General features: G+C 36.0%; 1 protein-coding gene across 1 annotated transcript; it reads right to left on the minus strand.

The window, feature by feature from the left end:
• Window positions 1–523: 523 nt before the first annotated feature.
• Window positions 524–22709, minus strand: ppp1cc (protein phosphatase 1, catalytic subunit, gamma isozyme). Its single transcript, XM_079606915.1, has 8 exons — window positions 22467–22709; window positions 12122–12253; window positions 10702–10932; window positions 9200–9304; window positions 6645–6868; window positions 3445–3579; window positions 1690–2567; window positions 524–1210 (listed from the first exon to the last, which is right to left on the minus strand). The coding sequence occupies exons 1-7, from the start codon at window positions 22519–22521 to the stop codon at window positions 2478–2480; spliced, it is 972 nt and encodes a 323-aa protein (XP_079463041.1). The 5' UTR covers window positions 22522–22709; the 3' UTR covers window positions 524–1210; window positions 1690–2477.
• Between the last annotated feature and the right edge of the window lie 274 nt (window positions 22710–22983).

The following is a 22983-nucleotide window of genomic DNA, read 5'->3' on the forward strand; positions in this document are numbered from 1 at the left end:
CATTTTATGTTCTTAAAAATTAAGGGTGATAGGAAAATTTTGGGTCAATACCGATAATTCTTTATATTTGAAAGCCGATAACCGATATATTGGCCGATAAATTTATAGAAAGATTTTTATATAATTTTTGAGAGCCTGATTACAAAAACTAAAGTCTCTCCAGTAAAACCCATGTCCCAAACACACAATTATGATGTTCTCATGATAATGTTATGAAGCCGATATGACAGATTTGCACTGAACAGTATTTTCCTTATTTTAAGTGATTTCAATCATATTTTAAGCAATTCATAATCATCATGTTGAACAGTGCGCATCTGAAGAGTCTCAGCTGAAGGAGATAATACATTATTTATCGGCTTTAATATATCAGACACATTGTCTTATCGGGCCGATAACAAAAAAATAAACCAATATCAGCCGATACCGATATATCGCGCAACACTATTAAAAAACATTTTTAATTTTTCCTTGAAAATTTGTCTTAACACAACATTTTGCTTGTTAACATGAACTACTGATAAACAATATTACAGCGTTTATTAATTTCTGCATTTACTAATACATGATTAACCATGGTTCATGATCTTCCGGTACCGATACACACGGTTACATAGTGAAGAAATAAGAAAACAGAAGTTAAGAATCATATGTCTTATATTTAGTGAATATGGTTCCAGAAACATAAACATTCATTAAAAAGTGAACACAAACAACGCAATAGTGTTTCCTTCTCCCTTCAATTTATTTCGCAAGTATAAGAAGTATTTATAGTGTGTAAAAGGGAATTATTGCCAAGCCTGAACGACCCCCTGGTGTGTATTTACAGTGAGCTTGTGTGGATCTAAACACTGTAGAAAGTTTTCCTGACGTGATTTACCTGATGAGGAGCTACTGTACTCTGAAGACATGCGGAAGGCCTCGGGTCCCACACACACATGCAACACACGAGTCCGTCTGAGAGAGACACACACACACCTCATCAAGAAGAACAAACGGAGATACACCAGTCAAGCCTTTGGGGTCGGGAAGATTTTAAAAGAGTCTCTCCTGCTCACCAAAGCTGCATTTATTTGATTAAAAATACAGTAAAAATTTGAAATATTATTATAATGTAAATCATCAGTTTTCTATGTGAATATATAGTAAAGTGTAATTTATTCCTGTGAATGTTCAGCATCATTACTCCAGTCTTCAGTGTCACATGATCCTCCAGAAATCAGTATAATATGAGGATCTGATGCTCATGACACATTTATAATTATTTTTTATATTTACAATATTTTTCAGGATTCTTTGAATAGAAAGTTCAAAATAACAGCTTTTATTTGAAATATAATCTTTTGTAACATTAAAAAAATATATATATACTGTCATTTTTGAACAATTTAATTAATCCTTGATGAATAAAAGTATTTATTTTATTTATTTCCCCCCCAAAAAAATAAAACATTCTTGCTGACCCCAAACTGTTGAACGGTAGTGTTTAATGTCACAAAAGATGCAATTTCAGTATTTCAGATAAATGCTGTTCTTTTGAACTTTATATTCATCAAAGAATCCTGAAATAAAACTGTAATAACTGTTTTCAACACTGATAATAATCATAAATGTGTCTTGATCATCAGATCATCATATTATACTGATTTCTGGAGGATCATGTGACACTGAAGACTGGAGTAATGATGCTGAAAACTCACAGGAGTGAATGACACTTAATTATATATTCACATAGAAAAAAGCAGTATTCCATTATAATAATATTTCTAATTTTTACTGTATTTTTTTGTATTTTTAATCAAATAAATGCAGTCTTGGTGAGCAGAAGAGACTCATTTAAAAACATTAAAATCTTCCTGAACGCAAATTTTTAACCGGTAGTGTAAATGTTACGTGATCAAAACACTCAAATAAAATCATTCTTTAAATCATGAGAATATAAAATGTCAAAATCATAAAGCATTTTTTAAAATCGGACTGAATATCAAACCTCATGGCACGTTCACAAGACAAAAAAAAAATAGAAAAAAGCAGAGACACTGAAGGTGCATAAACCAGAGCGAGTGAAACATCTCATTTGTTCACAGTGGTTTGAGCGAGCAAATCGAGTCATCAGCGGAGTGTCGACTTACAATCCCAGAAATCCCAGCTCCTTCACACACACACACACACACACACACACACACACACACACACACACACACACACACACACACACACACACACACACACACACACACACACACACACACACACACACACACACACACACACACACACACACACACACACACACACACACACACGGATAAAAGCTCCGAGAACTAAAAAAAACACTCAAATCAAATAAAACGCTGCTTTCTGGTGTCAGAAGCCGCTCAGGACGGTGGAGGAGGAAAATACAAGATAAAGAATTAAAGTTCAGTCTTCAGATCCGTGACACGAGAGGACTGAGAGTTCAACGGGTCACATGACCCTCATTTCTTGGCTTGTTTGGCGACCATGTTCCTGGGCGGAGTCACGGGACGGCTGGAGTTTGGCTTCTTCTTCTCTGCTGGCTTCAAAATCTGCAAAACACATTAGAATAGACCGTAAAGACACAATAAAGTGAATGTAAATAACATGCAGATTCTGTTAAATGAAATTACAGGACTTTCAAGCACTACTTTTTTGGGATTTCAATGAATACAATCGGCACTTATTCAGTACTTGAGTGTATGCACTGCAACAATGACACCTTAAAATAAAGTGCAACCCAAAATATTCCGTGTAGTCTCACAAATAGTGTGATTTCATAAAAATTTAGTGCATAATAATGATATTAAATGCAGTTTAACAGCCTTTTGGATTGAGTACAGTCATGATTTTAACGAGTGGCTCAGAGAGCAGAAACATGATCTTTTAAAGAAGTATTGTTCATTCTTAGTTCATGTTAAGGTAGATAACTAATGATCCATATTGTAAAGTGTTACCAAATGTGACCCTGGAACCCAAACCCAGTCTGGAGCCGCACGGGTATATCTGTGGCAATAGCAACTATACATCGTATGGGTCAAATTTATACATTTTTCTTTTATGCCAAAAATCATGAGGATATTAAGATCATGTTCCATGAAGATATTTAGTAAATGTCCTACCGTAAATATATAAACATGTATTTTTGTGAGTGAATGCAGCACAATCGTGAACATAAATGCACAACTTTAAAGGAGATTTTCTCAATGTTTACATTTTTTTGCTCCTCAGATTCCAGATTTTCAATAGTTGTGTCTCGACCAAATATTGTCCTATTTATCTTATTTGCGCTTATTTATCCAGCTTTCAGATGATATATAAATCTCAATTTCAGAAAATTGCCCCATGGTTTAGTGGTCCAGGGTCACATATCATTAGATGGTTTAACCGAGTGGCAGAGAGAGCAGATGATCACATGATCTGGCGCACCTGAAAGGAACACATGAGTGTCTCGTCTACGCTCATCATGGCTCCGGCGTTGTCGAACTCTCCACAATAGTTCGGCGCAGAGAACAGCGTGACCAGCTGACGCTTGGCGAAGAACTCGTATCCGTCCTCCACCACCTGAAGACAAGAGACACGATGAGGAGATCAACGTCAGGAGGTCCTATAACTAACTCACTGCTTTCTCACTCAGTGTTTTTATCTTGTTTCCAGGCCAAATATCTAAAAATTCTTACATCAAGATAAGTAAAATTACATAAGAAATGATATCTTGGTTTCTGATAATTAAATAGTTTAATAGGCCCAGCACAGACACACCAATCAAACATCATTATTTCTACTGATGAGACACACACCATCTAGTGGCCGAGCCTGGAACTGCACCTGAACGCCGTCACACACTGGACAACACAAGCACACAGTGCAGAGAATGTACGTCCTTCATTTGAGTCTTTAGTTTTGTTTCATAATAATATAAATGTTTTTATACCAATTCCTTCATTAGAAGTGAATCATCTGATCTTCTGACTCAAGTCCAAGTTTCAAATGATAAATGAGTTGAAGTATACGATTCACTGGACTATATAATTATGGTCATGAATCATGATCCCGTAATTATTTACAGGGAAATGCATTTTTAGCTACTTTATGATATTAACTTACTTCTTGCTCAACTCTACCCTGAACACCACTTTATTTTCCGCACACAATTAGATTCTCTAAATGCTATTTTCAGATGCTCTGGAAATGTGTGTGTGTGTGTGTGTCTGTGTGTGTGTGTGTGTACGCTGGTGAGTCACTAGATTACAGCATGAGTGGATATAGATTAGTGTTTAGGGAACACACACACACACACACTCACACACACACCTCTGACAGTACAGAATAATGTAGAGGTGTCGGCTTGTATCCGCTCCGGGTTCAGTATGTTCAGTTTAATATAATCTGATCTTCTAATTCGAGTCCAAGTTTCAAATAATAAATGGATTTGAATCATTGGATTATATAAATATGGTCATGACTACGTGATTATTTACAGTGAAATTTCAGTTTCTCTAAATGCTATTTTCAGATGCGCTGGAAATGTGTGTGTGTGTACGCTGGTGAGTCAGTAGATTACAGTATGAGTGGATATAGATTAGTGTTTAGGAAACACACACACTCCCTCACACACACATAATGAGAGTCCTCTGAAAGCACAGAACAATGTGGAGGTGTCGGCTCGTATCCGCTCCGGGTTTAGTATGTTCAGTTTCACATTTCCAATAACTGGATGTTCATGTAACGTGAAACTGAGGGACTCGCCCAGCAGAACCAGACGCTCTGCATAACACCAGACTGGCTCACACACACACACAGAGACTCATGACTAATCACTGACTAGCTGTCAGACAACTAGTTGGATAGTTAGTTTATCTGTTTATGGTTACTCAGGGGATAAATTCAAGACACTTATTACTGTCAGCTGATAAACCCTCTCGAAGGTCTGAACCCTTCATCTAAGGCCCCATCTACACTGCATGGTTCAAGTGACCCAATTTTGATGTTTTCCTCTCATGTTATGTGGCACAGAGCGGATATGACCGGCGAACGTGTAAGCGGGAAAAAAGCACATGGACTCTGATTTTCTCAGATGGGTTTCAGGCCTCACTCATATATGGAAATAAATCGGATATGAATTGGATACGTGCATTTGCGTGTGCCATGTAAGCAGACACATCGGATGTTCCCCAGTAAATGCGAGTCGTACGTCATTAAAAACACCAACTCAGATAACTGTGATCGACTTATCAATGGCACGATAGAGGACAAATTCAGGCTCTACACAGTGGAGTTTTTCTTCGCCTTACGAGACCAATGTATTGCTGTCCTTTGAAAATAGTGCGAAAAAGTAAAACACTGGATAATTAGAGATGTACGGATGCGCTCCAAGTCACCCGAATCCACAGCCAAAAACAAATCATCCGCACCAATCATTTTCTCTGATTTAAGTATCCGCACCCGTTGGTCAAATTACTATTATTCTTATGTATAACGTGTGAGGATAAATGGATCATCCCCTTATACGGCGGACTCGGCGACGGTTGATGCGCACATCTCTGGTATAATACTCTGATGAGTGAGCGCTGCTTTTAAATGAACAATTCTTTAAAACAAAATTTATTTGACAGAATTTCATTTTCTTAATGGCATAAACAGGCTTTACTCCCTTGAAACTTAAACTGGAATGGAACATGCTCATATTTTGAGAATGTAGTAAATATTTTCGTTAATAATGATTTATCATATCCACCCGCGACCCACCCGAAATTAATCAGAATGTTATTTTTATTACTTGACATATCGCGCTGTTTTACTTAATTTTCCTGGTCAGAGCGTCTACATTGGGTTGTTTCGGCAGTGTATAGTGTATATGCAAATATCGGATACGGGTCACTTTTAAAAGATGATGTAAGCAGGTCGTCAAAAAAATCGGATATAGTCAGCAAATCGGAATTGGGCATCAAGACATGCAGTGTAAATGCGGCCTAAAGCAAGTCAAGTCACATTTATTTATATAGCGCTTTTTACAACACAGAGTGTTTCAAAGCAGCTTTACAGAGAAAACAGGAAAATAATGCAACAAAGTTTGTTTCCAGAAGAACATAGCGTCACAGTCCAGCTTAAGCAAGTTCAGTGATGGCTCATTTTTTGACCGTTCGCAAAGACCCTATGCTATGTCCGACAAGCCACGCCTCTCTCACACACACTATATTCTCACACAGTGAAAAACACATCGCGGAGCAGAGAAACACTGACAACACTGACAGACACAGACCAGCTTACTTTAGATATTAAACAAACTCTCAACTTTCAAAATTTGGTCATTTTATAAAGAAATGTAAACAATAAATAGCGTTTTGTGTCTCTTGAATGTTTGTGACAGATCGCTCAGTTAAAGCCGCTCGTGAACCGATCATCTCTTCCCTCGTTTATTTATAGCATTAAATAAACATGAATGAACATCAGAAGGAATGTTGTTTTAATCACGGAAAGACGTCAGTACACTCCGCTTCTCAAGCTCAAATCCTCCAAAGGTAATCTACTAACTCTACTGACTGCTCTGTCCGACAAAAATGGCGGATTATGATTGGTCAGATCGCCTGTCAATCAAACTCCCTGCGACGGGTCACTCGAAGGCTCACCTGGTGGGCCCTGCAGATCAGATCCAGGTCGTGTTTGTGCAGGAACTTGGCCACCACTTCAGCTCCGAACGTGAAGGACACGCCTCGGTCGTTCTCGCCCCATCCCAACACGTCCTTATCCGGGTCGGACCACAGGAGGTCGCACAGGAGCCCCTGATCCGGCACATCTGTGGGTCTCATGATCCTCCGGATCTGCTCCATGGACTGCAGATCTGGAGACAAACCTGAGGAACAGCAGAAACATCAGTCGCGTCAGATTTATGTTCACTTTAGTTCAGCCTCTGTCAGTAATGACTCTTCCTCATGTTGTTCCCGTCAGACTCTCCTTCATCTTCGGGACACAAATGAAGATATTAGTGATTAAATCTGAGCGCTGTCTCACTCCTCCAGAGGCTTCTGTTGTAATTGAAACTTGCCGGCCCAGAAAGTTAGTAAAGACAATGTTTAAAATAGTCCGAGTGACTCCAGCGGCTCAACCTGAAGTTTATCAAGCGACCAGAATACTTTTTGTGCGCAAAAAAAACTAAACTTTTATTCAACCATCTCTTCTCTTACATGTCAATCTCCACGTCTGTCGGCCCACGCAGAAGAACATGAAGTTGAATAAAGTCGTTATTTTTTTGGCACACAAAAAGTATTCTCGTCGCTTTATAAACTTAAGGTTGAGCCACACATGAGAAAAGGTAAACAAAAAATGTACCGTTGATTAAAATGCTAAATTTGGTATTACATAGTGTGTGTAAATGAACAGGCTTTTGGACTTGGTGCTGGAAACCCAAAGCACAGGACAATAGAGACACCAGAATAACAATATTCATGATTCTGAAGCTGAAAATACACAATTATTTTAGACAAATCTGCTTGTGCTGTCACTGACTAGATACATTAAAAATAATGTAGGACACTTTTACACAAATATTCCCCCAATGCATTATTATACATTATATATAGTAGTTTAATGTAGTACTGACACTAAAACTCTGAAAATTTTATTTTTTGGGGGTGAATTTACACAATTGTACTGCGATATATGGACGCTGCATCTGTTCAGGCACTGCATGCGATACGCCTGGGATGCACACGGACTCAGTCAGAAATGTGGAGATGATGTCAGTGCAAGTCATGAACTGATGAAGTCAGAGGACTTACACACCCTGAACATTTAGTTTCAGTACACAGAAAAGCAGATGTTCAGGCTTCTCATTTTACATCATGTATTAGAAGTCCTGCCTGCCAGAAACATCATCAGAGTAACTCACTCAGCTTATTTCAGAAGCGTTAGGAGGCTCGCTTCACTTCAGAAAAGCCGTTCAAACAAACATTAAAAAGAGAAAACTTTTTTGATAAACACTCACTGGTTTCAATTTAGTTAAAATTGTGTGTTTTTAGCAGTTTTTTCCCTGTTAATTGCTTGGTATATAATTTATAAATCAATTATACAGTAAAAAATGTGTTTGTTTTTAAGTTCGAGGACGTATTAAAAGACATTTATAATGTTACAAAAGATTCTATTTTTTAAATAAATGCTGTTCTTTTAAACTTTCTATTCATCAAATAATCCTGAAAAATAAATGTATGAGTTACCACAAAATCTGACAAAGTTGAAAGTTTTCAACACTGATAATAATCATAAATGTGTCTTGAGCATCAGATCATCATATTATACTGATTTCTGGAGGATCATGTGACACTGAAGACTGGAGTAATGATGCTGAACATTCAGCTTTGATTACAGGAATAAACTACACTTTACTATATATTCACATAGAGAACTGATCATTTACATTATAATAATAATAACACTATTTTTACTGTAGTTTTGATCAAATAAATGCAGTCTTCTTTAGAGGCTTCTTTAAATAACGACCCAAAGATTCAGAAAATATTTTGAAATATATATTTTTTAAACTAAATGTCCAGCAACAGCGTTTATGAAACTAACTTGTAGCATATAGAAAAAGATTAACACACAGATTTGAGATTGGACATGATGACTTGGACTTGGACACAAAAACAGTCACAAAGGTCAATTTTTATAAATTGAGATGTATACATCATATAAAGCTGAATAAATAATCTCTCCATTGATGTGTGATTTGTTAGGATAGGACAATATTTGGTCGAGACACAACTATTGAAAATCTGGAATCTGAGGAGCAAAAAAATCGAAACATTGAGAAAATCTCCTTTAAAGTTGTGCATTTATGTTCACGATTATGCTGCATTCACTCACAAAAATACATGTTTTATATATTTACGGCAGGACATTTACTAAATATCTTCATGGAACATGATCTTAATATCCTCATGATTTTTGGCATAAAAGAAAAATGGATAATTTTGACCCATACGATGTATAGTTGCTATTGCCACAGATATACCCGTGCGGCTCCAGACTGGGGTTAGTGGTCCAGGGTCACATGTGTGTGAACTTTAATGGATACCATAAACACTCCACGTAGCAGAAGAGTCAGCAGGTGAAAGTCTCTCTGGGATATCTGGAGGTTTATCTACACTTATCAACGTTAATAACACACACACACACACACACACACCTCCGTGACAACAGAAGATCTTCTCGTCGACGATGGCAGCGATCGGCAGACAGTTGAAACAGTCCGTGAACGTCTTCCAGAGCTTGATGTTGTAGCGTCTCCTGCCTAAAACATACAACCATAAACATAAGCGTCAAGGTTTATTTAAAAATGAATGGTTCTGTGTTGAGTGGTTAAAATGTAAATGAATAAAAAGACTCTACAGGGACAGAGTCTGCTATAAATACACACACTCAGTACAGCAACTGCGCTCAATAATTAATTCTGCTCTGCGTGAGAGTCACACATAGTGGTTTAAAGTGCACATTTTGTTTTTATTACAGATAAAAACATCAACACAGTCAAATCAGGTTATGCTTTCGCTTCTGTTCATGTGGAGATGTGTGTTAACATGAACATCCATGACGCCGTAGGTTTCTAGCAGGATTACAATATACAGCCAAACAATACGGACACTAAAAATCAGGACTGCAAATGCAATATAATTTTGCATTAGTAGAACCAGGTTTGTGTGTGTGTGTGTGTGTGTGTGTGTGTGTGTGTGTGTGTGTGTGTGTGTGTGTGTGTGTGTGTGTGTGACATGAAGGGCCCTATAGAATCCCAAATTCCATTTTGTCTGTTTTATTTTATCCTATTTTCTGGATCCCTTTTTGAATAAATAAAATTTGAGTAATTATCAAAGTTATGGAACCTAATTCAACAACAATTTATTTAAAGATAACACATATTAAGGTCCTATAAAATCCTTTTTATTTTCTCCAAATTTCACTTAATTTTCCCCAAATTACATGTTGTCAATCTTAATTTTTCTGGTTTCCATTAGAATGGCTTAATTTAATTTTGAATAACCAAAAGGTATGTCTAATCAATTTAATGAATCATTTATTTAAAAAAAAAAGAAAAAAGAAAAGAATAATAGGTCCTAATTAAATATTTTTTTATTTATACAGAAATTCAGTCTGATTTAATTTTTCTGGATTAATGGTTTAATACAAATGAATTAATACAAAAATTAATTTTATTAATTGGGAAACGCTGGACACATGTTTACTGCTACAATAAAAAATAAAAAAAAATAAAGAAAAATTGTAATATTCCTTAAAGAATAATGTATTCATAATTTTAGTACTTTTAGTTCTGTAAAATTATAATATATTTCTGTCATAATTTCTTCAAGTTAAACCAAACTTTTATTGTATTTTATTTTTATTTTACTATTGGCGAGTTGTAGTGAAGACAGAGTTTCTGTGTAAACACTAATTTATGCGTGTAGTAGACGACACATTGTCATTAACACAGACTTCATATTCATAAAACACTCTTTGAGTTTCGATATTCAGACTCTAGTCCATATCACAATAATAGCCCTACTTTTTATTCAGTCATCCAAAATCTGCCAAATTCTGTGACATTTCATCCAATACTGATAATTCCGTCTTTATGAGAGTATTCATGATTTATGACTGATTCCCTGGTCACGGCCGTGTCCCCTGCTCACTCACACTCGTCGTAGAAGCCGTAGATGCGGTTGATGGAGGCGCACTCGTGGTTGCCCCTCAGCAGGAAGAAGTTCTCCGGGTATTTGATCTTGTAGGCCAGCAGGAGGCAGATGGTCTCCAGAGACTGCTTCCCCCGGTCCACATAGTCTCCCAGGAACAGGTAGTTGCTCTCCGGCGGGTATCCTCCGTACTCAAAGAGCCGGAGCAGGTCGTAGTACTGACCGTGGATATCACCTGTCCGGAGGAGAGCGCCTCATTTACTCAGCGATCAAAAATGACTATTTAATACATTTATTTATAGGTGCCACTCAAGGACACCTTACATGCAGATAAAACAATTTGCAAGCAAAGAAATTACAAAAATAATTCACAAGTGATCGGAGATACATATACAATATCACTGTATGCTTGCCTAAAGAAATGTGTTTTCAGACGCATTTTATTTAAAGGAGTAGTTCACTTCAGAATTAAAATGTCCTGATTATTTACTCTCCCTCACGTCATCCCAGATGTTCACGTCTTCCTCCAGTGGAACAGAGATGCAGGTTTGTGAGGAACACACTCCAGATGTTCTCCATATAGTGTCTTCAATGGTCCAGCGGGTCGAAGGTCCAGATGTGAGTTTCAGCTTCAAAGTCTCTCACGATCCAGCCGAGGAATAAGAGTCTCATCTAGACACACCAGCCGACATTTTATAACTAAATACACATTTATATACTTATAACCACTAATGCTGGTCTTCCACTCGCTGCGATGCGCCACACATTACATCATCAGGGTGAAAGGTCACGGTAATACAAAGGTAGAGAAGAGCGAACAACTCCATCTCATTTTCTCCTCCAACTTCAAAATCGTCCGACATCGTTGTTTTACCTTTTATTTATTTTATTTTGTTGTGAATGGCTTTTGACTCTTAGCACAGGTTTATAAACACTTGGTCTGTTCTTCCGCCTACGTCGCGTGTGACCTTTCACCCTGATGATGTAATGTGTGGCGCATCGCAGCGAGTGCAAGACCAGCATTAGTGGTTAAAAGTATATAAATGTGTATTTAGTCATAAAATGTCGGCTGGCGTGTCTAGATGAGACTCTTATTCCTCGGCTGGATCGTGAGAGACTTTGAAGCTGAAACTCACATCTGGACCTTCGACCCGCTGGACCATTGAAGACACTATATGGAGAACATCTGGAGTGTGTTCCTCACAAACCTGCATTTCTGTTCCACTGAAGAAGACGTGAACATCTGGGATGACGTGCGGGAGAGTAAGTTATCAAAAAAAAAATTTCATTCTGAAGTGAACTACTCCTTTAATGACATGATGTAACTGCAATCAAAGGATTACATGTGTGAGGAACGCCTGCTCATCTAACCAGACAATTACATTATTACATTTATGTTTCACAATTACATTAATGTTACTCACCGCAGACCTTCAGAGGCGCTTCCAACTCCAGGAGGATCGGCTGGCTGAGGAAGATCTCACGGGATTTCAGGCACAATCCACGGATCTCGTTCTCCTGAAGCTGGACGTTTTTGCCAGGCTTCGACCCTCTCACTGCAAACACACACACACACACACACACACACAGAGTTTAGCAAAGTAGTAGTTCGGCTCTTTGACCCTCTCGACTGGAGAAATACATAAAGAGAAAGCAATAAATGATTATGTTAGGGATGCACAATATATCGGCCACCATATCGTTATCGGCCCGATAATACAAATGTGTCTGATATATTAAAGCCTATAAATATAATGTATTATTTCCTTCAGCTGAGACTCTTCAGATGCGCACTGTTCAACATGATGATTATGAATAACTTGAAATATGATTTAAAATCACTTCAAAAAAGGGAAAATACAGTTCAGTGCAAATCTGTCATATCGGCTTCATACCATTATCATGAGAACATCATAATTGTGTGTTTGGGACATGGGTTTTACTGGCGAGACTTTAGTTTTTGTAATCAGGCTCTTAAAAATTATATGAAAATTTGGATTTAGATTTATCGGCCGATATATATAGGTTTATTGGCTTTAAAATAACAGTTTCCCCTTGTACACAGTATTATTTAGTATCATTTAAATACTATTATAGTTTTTATAATGCGTTTTTTTATTTTCTTTAGTCATTTTGTTGCTTTTGTTATTTTTATCAGTTTATTTATTTATTTAATATGTCTATAAAGGTTTTATTAGTTTGTTATTTTAGTGCTTCAAGTTAAACTAAACTAAAATGTTGCTTTGGCAACTAACTGAAAAAAAAGTTTTTTATTTTATTTTATTTCCTGTTAACGTTATTTCAAGTAACAAATGTTCTTTTATGGGTTTAGTTAACAATAATAACTCTAGTACGAACTACAGCTGTAAGATAAAACTATAGATCTAAACAACTCAAGTTAGGGCTGTGAAAATCGAATCCTTAGTAAAATTGTGTGTGTGTGTGTGTGTATGGTGTATAATTATTTTGTATATACAAATAAACACATGTATACATTTAAATAAATATTTGCATGTATATACTGTATATATTTATATATAATTTATATTATATTAAAATATTTCATATATAAATAGCTATTTTTTCTTAAATGTATACATGCATGTATAATAGCATTTTTTTCTTATATACATGCATACAAATAGCGTATATATAATTTATATTACATATACCGGTAAATATTTTATATATAAACACATTTTTCTTAAATAAATACATGCATATGTGTATTTATATATACAAAATAATTACACACAGTGCACACACACATATATTATGCAAACAAACTTTTATTTTGGATGTGATTAACCCTTTCACAGCCCTAAATCAATTCATCAATGCACGTTTAATAAACAGCCAACACTTCACCAGCAGGCGTCATCATTTATGCGTCTGGTTAGTTGAGCAACGGTTCCCAGTGTTGCAAACCTGCAGTAATTTCAGACGAACACAACATGAGCTTGCAGGAAAACTGTGGCATTGTGTAGATAATCGTGTTGCTTTCTGAGATCGACAGCACAGGGAGGGGAGTTAGCTTACTTAGCATCACTTCTCTTCTACACACGTGCCCTACTTGCACAGGATCACCTACAGGATTCACCCCTAATGTGCAAAGCAGTCTCTCCCGGAAAAACACGGATCATCCCGGTTTCAACGCTGTCCTGCTTCGCAGTGTTCGCACGATCCCGTGTTTATGGCGCTCTGGGAGCAGCCGAAGCCTGGCCTGTTACTGCCCAGCTTTCTATTTTTACCCCGTGCTTCGAGCCACTGGCACACAGCTCGGGACTGGGGCTTGTTTTGCTGGGAGTTAGGGAGTTAGGGAACGGGGGGAGGACGGAACATACCGTGCAGAAATCGTTAGTTAGTATACAAATAATTTTTCCACTGAATAACCAGCACAAATAGCAGAGATTCTATGATACAAAATTTTGCATAATAACCAGGATGTATGAATTGTGGTGATATATATACACATATTTGCATGTATATCACCACAATTCATACATCCTGGTTATTTATATATATATATATATATATATATATATATACACTGCCATTCAAAAGTTTGGGATCTGTAAGATTTTTTTTGTTTTTAAAAGTATCTTCTGCTCACCAAGGCTGCATTGATATGATTTATAAAAAAAAAAAAAAAAAAAAAAAAAAAAAAAAAATTGTAATATTGTGAAATATTATTTCAATTTAAATCATCAGTTTTCTATGTGAATATATAGTAAAGTGTAATTTATTCCTGTGAATGTTCAGCATCATTACTCCAGTCTTCAGTGTCACATGATCCTCCAGAAATCAGTATAATATGATGATCTGATGATCAAGACACATTTATGATTATTATCAGTGTTGAAAACAGTTATTTACAATGATTTTTCAGGATTCTTTGATGAATATAAAGTTTTAAAGAACAGCATTAATCTGAAAAAGAAGCTTTTGTAACAAACACTACCGTTCAAAGTTTGGGGTCAGTAAAAAATTTTTTGTGGGGAGATTAATATTTTTAAATCAGCAAGAATGCATTAAATTGATCAAAAGTTACAGTAAAGACATTTATAATGTTGCAAAAATTCTATTTCAAATAAATGAAATCCTGAATGAATGTTTATTGAGCATCAGATCATCATATTATACTGATTTCTGAAGGATCATGTGACACTGAAGACTGGAGTAATGATGCTGAAAATTCACAGGAATAAATTACACTTTATTATATATTCACATTGAAAACTGATGATTTACATCATAAAAATATTTCATATTTTTTACTGTTTTTTGTTGTATTTTTAATCAAATAAATGCAGCCTTGGTGAGCAGGAGAGACTCTTTTAAAAACATTAAAAATCTTACCGATCCCAAACGCCCTTTTGAATGGCAGTGTATGCATTACCAGGAATGACACACACATTCCAAACTGCACCTTCCCACAAACACACACACACACTCACAGGTATAAAGGAATAAATTAGTCATTTACACCCGTATGAGTTTCCACTGGCCGCCTGCATAATCTCATTACACGAGAACAAACCCTCACACACACACGGATGAAGGACTGCCTGACACACACTCCACACACCAGCCCTGCCTCACACACACACGGATGAAGGACTGCCTGACACACACTCCACACACCAGCCCTGCCTCACACACACACGGATGAAGGACTGCCTGACACACACTCCACACACCAGCTCTGCAAGAGTGATAATAGCAGCCACAACAATCAGCAATGGGCTCTTTTAGCGAGTGCTGAGAGACGCTATTCACGAGATGAGGTCAAGGCGCTTCATCACCATTAGCTGAAACTTTCTCAAAGGAATCCTTCACCAATAACGAGAACGCCACTGCGCGGCCACCGACGCCACACGCAACCGGCTCTGGTGCGTCTAGTGAGAAAACAGTCATGACGTTAAAATCTGCACCATAAATGTGACCCAAACCCAGTCTGGATCCGCACGGGTATATCTGTGGCAATAGCAACTATACATCGTACGGGTCAAAATTATCCATTTTTCTTTTATGCCAAAAATCATGAGGATATTAAGATCATGTTCCATGAAGATATTTAGTAAATGTCCTACCGTAAATATATAAAACATGTATTTTTGTGACTGAATGCAGCACAATCGTGAACATAAATGTACAACTTTAAAGGAGATTTTCTCAATGTTTACATTTTTTTGCTCCTCAGATTCCAGATTTTCAATAGTTGTGTCTCGACCAAATATTGTCCTATCCTAACACACCACACATCAGTGGAGAGATTATTTATTCAGCTTTCATATGGTGTATACATCTCAATTTAAAAAAATTGACCTTTGTGACTGTTTTTATCAAATATAATGGAGTTTTTCTTTTGTTGTATCGTCATTCGTCCAAGTATAATGCTGTTAATTGAGATCCTCATTGTTTTACAGACAAACACTGCTCTGAATTGTTAAATGATATAATCTGCTAGTTATGTAATAAAAAAAACAAATTGCTCCGTGAAAAAAAGCTTCAAAGCATCTTCCCCGCCACGCAGATTAAGGCCGTGACTGTGCTAGTATGCTCACTATGATTCACTGTTGCTCACAGCAGTTCCACTACAAAGAAAACACAGCTGAGCATTCGCCTCCTCGATCTGAGAAACACTTCAGAGCAATTAACACACACTACATGTGGAGCGGAGACACTGAGTTACGAGCTTTACGATCTCCGAAGCCCAAAGATTATATATTATAAGTATATTTCATGAACGTGAGGGTGAAGTGTTGCTTGTGTCCCTCCCTGGAATGACACACACATTCCAAACTGCACCTTCCCACAAACACACACACACGCGTGTTTTTAACACAAACACACAGTTAAACGACAACAGAGCAGCTTTCTGAGATACTGAGATAAACGGGAGTGTAACGATCCCCTCATGTCACGAAAATGAACTATATTATTGCGATACTCCAAGACACATGATAAAAGGTTAACACATTTTTTTTTACTGTTGATTAAAATTACAAATTCGATACTACGTTGTGTGTGTAAATCAATAGACTTTTGGACTTGGTGCTGGAAACCCAAAGCACAGGACAGCAGAGACACCAGAATAACAACATTCATGACTTTGTGCCATTTTTGCAATTATTATTATTATTATTCTTATGATTTACACATTGTATGATTTTAGAATGTATTTTGATATATAAAAAAGGTATGTTAGGTTTACAATAGTGTTTTGTGCATTTTGACTTGCAAACTTTATTGGTATGATATTGTTTTTTTGTTTTTTGTGGGTTCAATATTATTCATGATTCTGAAAATACACAATTATGTGAATATTAGGGCTCACTTTTGAGAAAAATTTAATTCGAACTGATATCAAATATCAAGCAATGTATTCGAATATATCTACGAGCCAAAAACAAACGGTCCAATCATAAAGTGTAATAAACCCCAATCTTAATAAAACAAATGCATTGTTGTTATTTATGGATTTTTCTATTGTTATGTCCGTTACTGATTTTGATACAGTGGAATCTTAATATTATTTGTTGTTTTTACTGTTGATATAATCTGTTATACTTTACAGATACTCTCTGGTTTACATGCTTTCCCACACTTAGATTCACACACACACACACACACACACATACACACACACACACACACGTCTTATGTTGGCTGTAAGTTTGTTCGTTGGTCCTGTTTATTTTGTATATTAGCACATGTATATAGTGTCACAATTTGTGTTTGTATTATTACAACAAAAAAATAAAAATGGATAAAAATAATTTATTATTTTAAATTAAACAAATTTAAATAAAAAAAATGTTTATTATAAAAAATCCTTTTTTTTTGTAAGTGCATGTTTCATTTCTTGAGCTGTAAATGTGCAAAATGTGTAATAAAAAAAATACTGACTGACTACAGATTCTGTGCATTTCCTGCAAAATACACTTAATTCCTAAAAGCCCATAATCACGTGTGCACAAGCATCTGGGACGAGTGTGAAGAGGAACTGCTCTCCGTCCTAAACACTTCAAGTCATGACTCTGAGAAGAACTGGAGCTCCAGGACTGAGTCCACACCCGCGGGCCGCGAGGCGGGTCCTGGCAGCACAGCGCCGTTATGTAACGGGACACGCTGCCAAGGGAACGGCAGTATTAGCACCGAGCGTCGCGAGCACATATAGCTGCAGTTACAACACACCGCCGGGTTTCTAGGCTGTATAGCAATAAACATGCGTTTGGTGCCGTATAAACACTGACGAGGTGGAAACAACAGGGAGAGGTTTCTAAGGAACATGTCTATGTCTGTTTGCACCAGCTGGGTGGACATTACACGCTGTGTAGAGTTAACACACATTCCACCATCCAGACGCGGACTAAACCCATCAAATTCAAGAACCTTTCCAGCACTTTCCAGGTCCACTATCCTCAAACTCAAGCACTGAATGTGGCGACACACTTATTGTGTCCGACAACACACGTTGAGTTTCCAGCGTAGTAGTTCCGTGCGCGCGTGAACGTCATGGCAACGTACAACACAAAGATCCTCACGCGGGAAACACTTAACGTAGCGCGTAAATGTATGTAACTAACGATAATCAAGCAAGCTAGTGCGCACAGGCCACGAAGTGCTGGAGAAATAACACATTAGCGCACCGGAGGGAAACTTCTTGCACAAAATAAATTCAAGATTCACAAACTTTCAAGGGTTTTAGGGACCCTGTAAATCTTACGTTAGGGATGCACCGATATCAACATTTTGGCCGATACCGATTTTTTTATTTTTTTTATTTTTTTTAAAGCCGATAACCGATATATATATATTGACCGATAAGTTTTGAGCCTGATTGTAAAAACAAAAGTCTCACCATTAAAACCCAAGTCCCAAACACACAATTATAATAATGTTCTCATTAAAATTTTTAGGGATGTCCCGATACCCCTTTTTCACTTCCGATACCGATGCCGTAGCTTTGCCTATTTGCCGATACCGACATCAATCCGATATTTTTATTTTATTCTTGAACTAATACTAATAATAATACAATATATTAGGGATTACGGATACCGATCCGATCGCAGTTTTTTTTTTTTTATCAAGTAGAATTTCTATAACTGATAATCACTATTTTGTGTGTTAAACACGACCTACTTCATTAGAAAGTAAAACAACAAATCATAAAATATATGATCATAATCTATGACAAAAATGCTATTATAAACTAGATTAGTGGATAAATCAGTAGTAAAATATACTCTAGAAAAATCACAAGTGCACAATAATTTTATAAAATCTGAGCATTTAGTAAAAAAAAACATTTAGTGGGTAACAATTAAGAGACAATAAGTGTAGTACTAAATCTAGCAAAATGTTAGACATTGCTCTTTGTATTGTTGTAAAATATACATTCATGAAAAACGAGATCAAAAAGATTATATAAAGACTATATAGCCTACTATAAAATCATGATTTTTTTTATTAATTTATAGCGCAGCTGTTTAATAAGCAACATGTGATAGATAGGACAGAACAAGAAAGGCTATTAATAATCTTTCATTGCGCAAAAGTGTTATAATATGAAAGGCTCCAATACAGCGCGGCACAAATCTTTCTTTTAACAGTTTTAAATTTCAGTTACTGTGCGCGTGAATCCATCATAGTGCTCTACTCGCGTGTTGTGAGAGACACCCGGTAGAAAGTAACATGATTAAGGTAGAGCAGGATAAAGTAAGTTTATGCGAAACCATAGACCTTTATCTACAGATCAAGTATATTAATATTTCAATCATATTTCAAGCAATTCAAAAGCATCATGTTGAACAGTGCGCATCTGAAGTGTCTCAGCTGAAGGAAATAATAAATATTTTACCTGCTTTAATATATCGGACAAATGTTCTTATCAGGCCGATAACATTAAAAACGAACATATATCGGCCGATACCGATACGGTGGCCGATATATCGTGCATCCCTATCTTACGCTTAGTCAAAAGTTGGGTTAAAGTGACACGTCATGACTTGTTCATAAAAGTTTAGTTTCATATCTGTGTATTAATTATTACTGCAGACGTGAACTGTAATGTTTATGGTTTATTCGACTAGCATAAGCGATATAACATCATTAAGATGCACACTGACCTAACAAAGAATTTCTATATGTAGCCTAATTATGTAGGAAATATTAAATATGAACATATCTGGGATTATTAGCAGAAATTGTACACCATGCGTCATCTTGCTCAGAGAGACAGAAATAATATTTCATGGTCTTTATGTCCAAATTTCATAGCAAGCGATAATTAGCCGGTGAATCATTTCAATTAAGTTACTGAACTAAATAAAAACAATATTATCTAACATATAATTACATAACCATGGTGAATAACTGATGAATTGTTATATGTTTATACCTGTAAAGAGCATAAATCTGTATTCAGATTCAGAATGAGCACTTTGATATTTTAATACTTTGATATCACTTTTAATAAGCAGCGACATTTCTTGAATTGTAAAAAAAACAATCAATCTTGATCAAATGATTAAATAAGGTTTAAACTCCTTACAATCCAAATTAAATATGAATCCTATTTGAACAATTCACTCTAATGACACTTGACTTATTCCGACTGCTATTAGAGCGATATTAGGAGGATTATTATTATTACTGCTTATTGATTTGCATAATTCAAGGTGTGCATGTTTTGTTCTTTAATGCAGGTGAATTATGAAAATCCATGTTTGTGTGTCAAACTATAATTATGAACAACATTTCTGTCAAAAACTCATGCAAAACAGTGTTTATAATCACAGAACAAATCATAAAAATAACATAGAAAACCGTTCCAGTAATATCACAGCTTTTTTATTCTGCATGAAAACAATCCTGATTGATATAAAGCAAAAGCTCGTGTTAAAGTCACTGCTGTATGAACTTCAAATGGAAATGGGTGTTGAACCCAAAGTCTGATGAACAATAAACAAAACACACCTTGAAAAACTCACTTAATCTGTAGAAGTCTAAGCATCGAGCTAAAGAATATAAGATCAGCCGTGATGAACTGCTTTGCATATGTAAATACAGCACAAAAGGGCAGGCAGTGTTATGTAAATACATCTTTTCGTGAATCAAGAATTGTACTGTACACAATAAAACATTAACATTATTGCATAACCACAGGGTTCACTCGCTGATTCATAACTTTATTATAATGCATTGCACACAATAAAGCAATAACATTATGAAACAGTTCCATAATAAAACTATAGGCCTAGACTTAGTTGTAATTTATTTATTTTAATTTGATTTATTTTGTCTATTTAAACTGTTTTTTCACTAAATTAATTTCCCAGATGTTTGTGATTATTACTGCATAAAAGTTGTTTAAAATTATTTTACAAGAGTTTACCAGAGATACACCGATATGACAATTTTGCCCGATACCGATAACTCTTTATATTTGAAAGCCGATAATCGATATATTGACCGATAAATCTAAACCCAAATTTATGTAATTTTTGAGAGCCTGATTACAAAAACAAGTTTCACCATTAAGATCCATGTCTCAAGCACACAATTATAATGTTCTTATTATAGTTTTAAATCCTATATGACAGATACCGATATAGTGTCTGGTTTTAGTTTGAGATTACACTCTCCAAGAGTAATTACAGCTGTAAACGATTAATCACGATTAATTGAATCCAAAATAAAAGTTTGTGTTTACATAATATATGTGTGTGTATTGTGTATAATTATTTTGTATATATAAATACACACACATGCATGTATATATTTAAGAAAGATGTGTTATTTGTATATAAAATAGTTCTATTTATATATATAATATAAATCATATAAAAATATATATATGCAGTATATAAATGCAAATATTTGTCAAATATATACATGCACGTGTGTGTATTTATACAAAAATAATTACACAATACACACACATATTATGTAAACACAAACTTTTATTTTGGATTCGATTAATCGCGATTAATCGTTTACAGCGACTCTGATTAACTGATTATCACTTGGTCAGTATTGTATAGCATATTTTTGTATTTAACGATGCCTTAAAGAGACATTTCACCAAGTACATTGAGTCATTTACTCGCCCTCAAGATGTTTCAAACCTGTATATATATATATATATATATATATCTTCTGTTGAACACAAAGGAAGATATTTTGAAGAATATTTGCAACCAAAAAGTTGCTTTACTTTCATAGTACTTTTTTTTCTCTCATACAATGGAAGTCAATGTTGTTTGGTTTCCCATATATTCTTCAAAATATCTTCTTTTGTGTTCAGCAGAAGAAAGAAACTCACAGGTTTGGAAAATTTGAGGGTGAGTAAATTATGACACTATAATTTTTTTTTGGGGGGGGCGAACTAATATTATCTCTCACGTACAACACGTACAGTTCGGCTGTGTCTCAAATCAGTGACTGCCTGAGTTTTATGGAATAATTATGAAAATGTCTCGTATTCGGAACTCCAAATTCGCAAACGTACTAAACGCGCCATAACTGTCGTCTATGTGGGGAACTACACACACTGTATATTGTGTATTAGACACACAGCCACTGATGTCAATGAGGAGCTAACGCTCAGCTAACCCCGTTAGCTCAGCTCGACAGCTCTAAATGTGAGCCAGATAGCTGACAAATCAGACATATACATATTCATACACTACAATAACAACGATTTTGTAATTATTTACCTCATTGTTAGAATATGCCGTTGCTTGACGTGAAACTTACCCTCGAGAAGGCGCTGAATGATGCTGTCTATGTTGAGTTTGTCGATGTCAGCCATGACTAGCCGAAAGAAACACAAACGCCACCACTCAAAACACACCAGGAACGACAAATAAAAGTATTCCGATTACAAATAAACAGATTTATTACACAAAAGGTAACAAATCGCGGGTTTGAGCGGGCCGTCAAACGCGCGTGCTGCGGCGGAGGCTCACCGGCTCTGCGGAAGGACACACATTACAACACACGCAGCAACCGCCCAGCTGCTGTAAAGCGGCGCGCGGATGAATACAGCACAGCTGCACGAGTGAGGAAAAATAGTGCGGAGGAAATGGGAGGGAGCAAAGCCGACTTTCACAATAATGTGTGACGTTGAATGTTAATTGGTATGAAATACTTTTAGTTTATATAACATGTATATAAATAATACGTTTTACATTATTTTAATGACAACTAACTATCTAACGGCATCTTCTTTCACATTACATCAACAACAACGACAAATAATTAGGCTATATTA

The sequence above is a fragment of the Phoxinus phoxinus genome (genome assembly GCF_949152265.1).
Source record: "Phoxinus phoxinus genome assembly, chromosome: 3".
Lineage (NCBI taxonomy): Eukaryota > Metazoa > Chordata > Actinopteri > Cypriniformes > Leuciscidae > Phoxinus > Phoxinus phoxinus.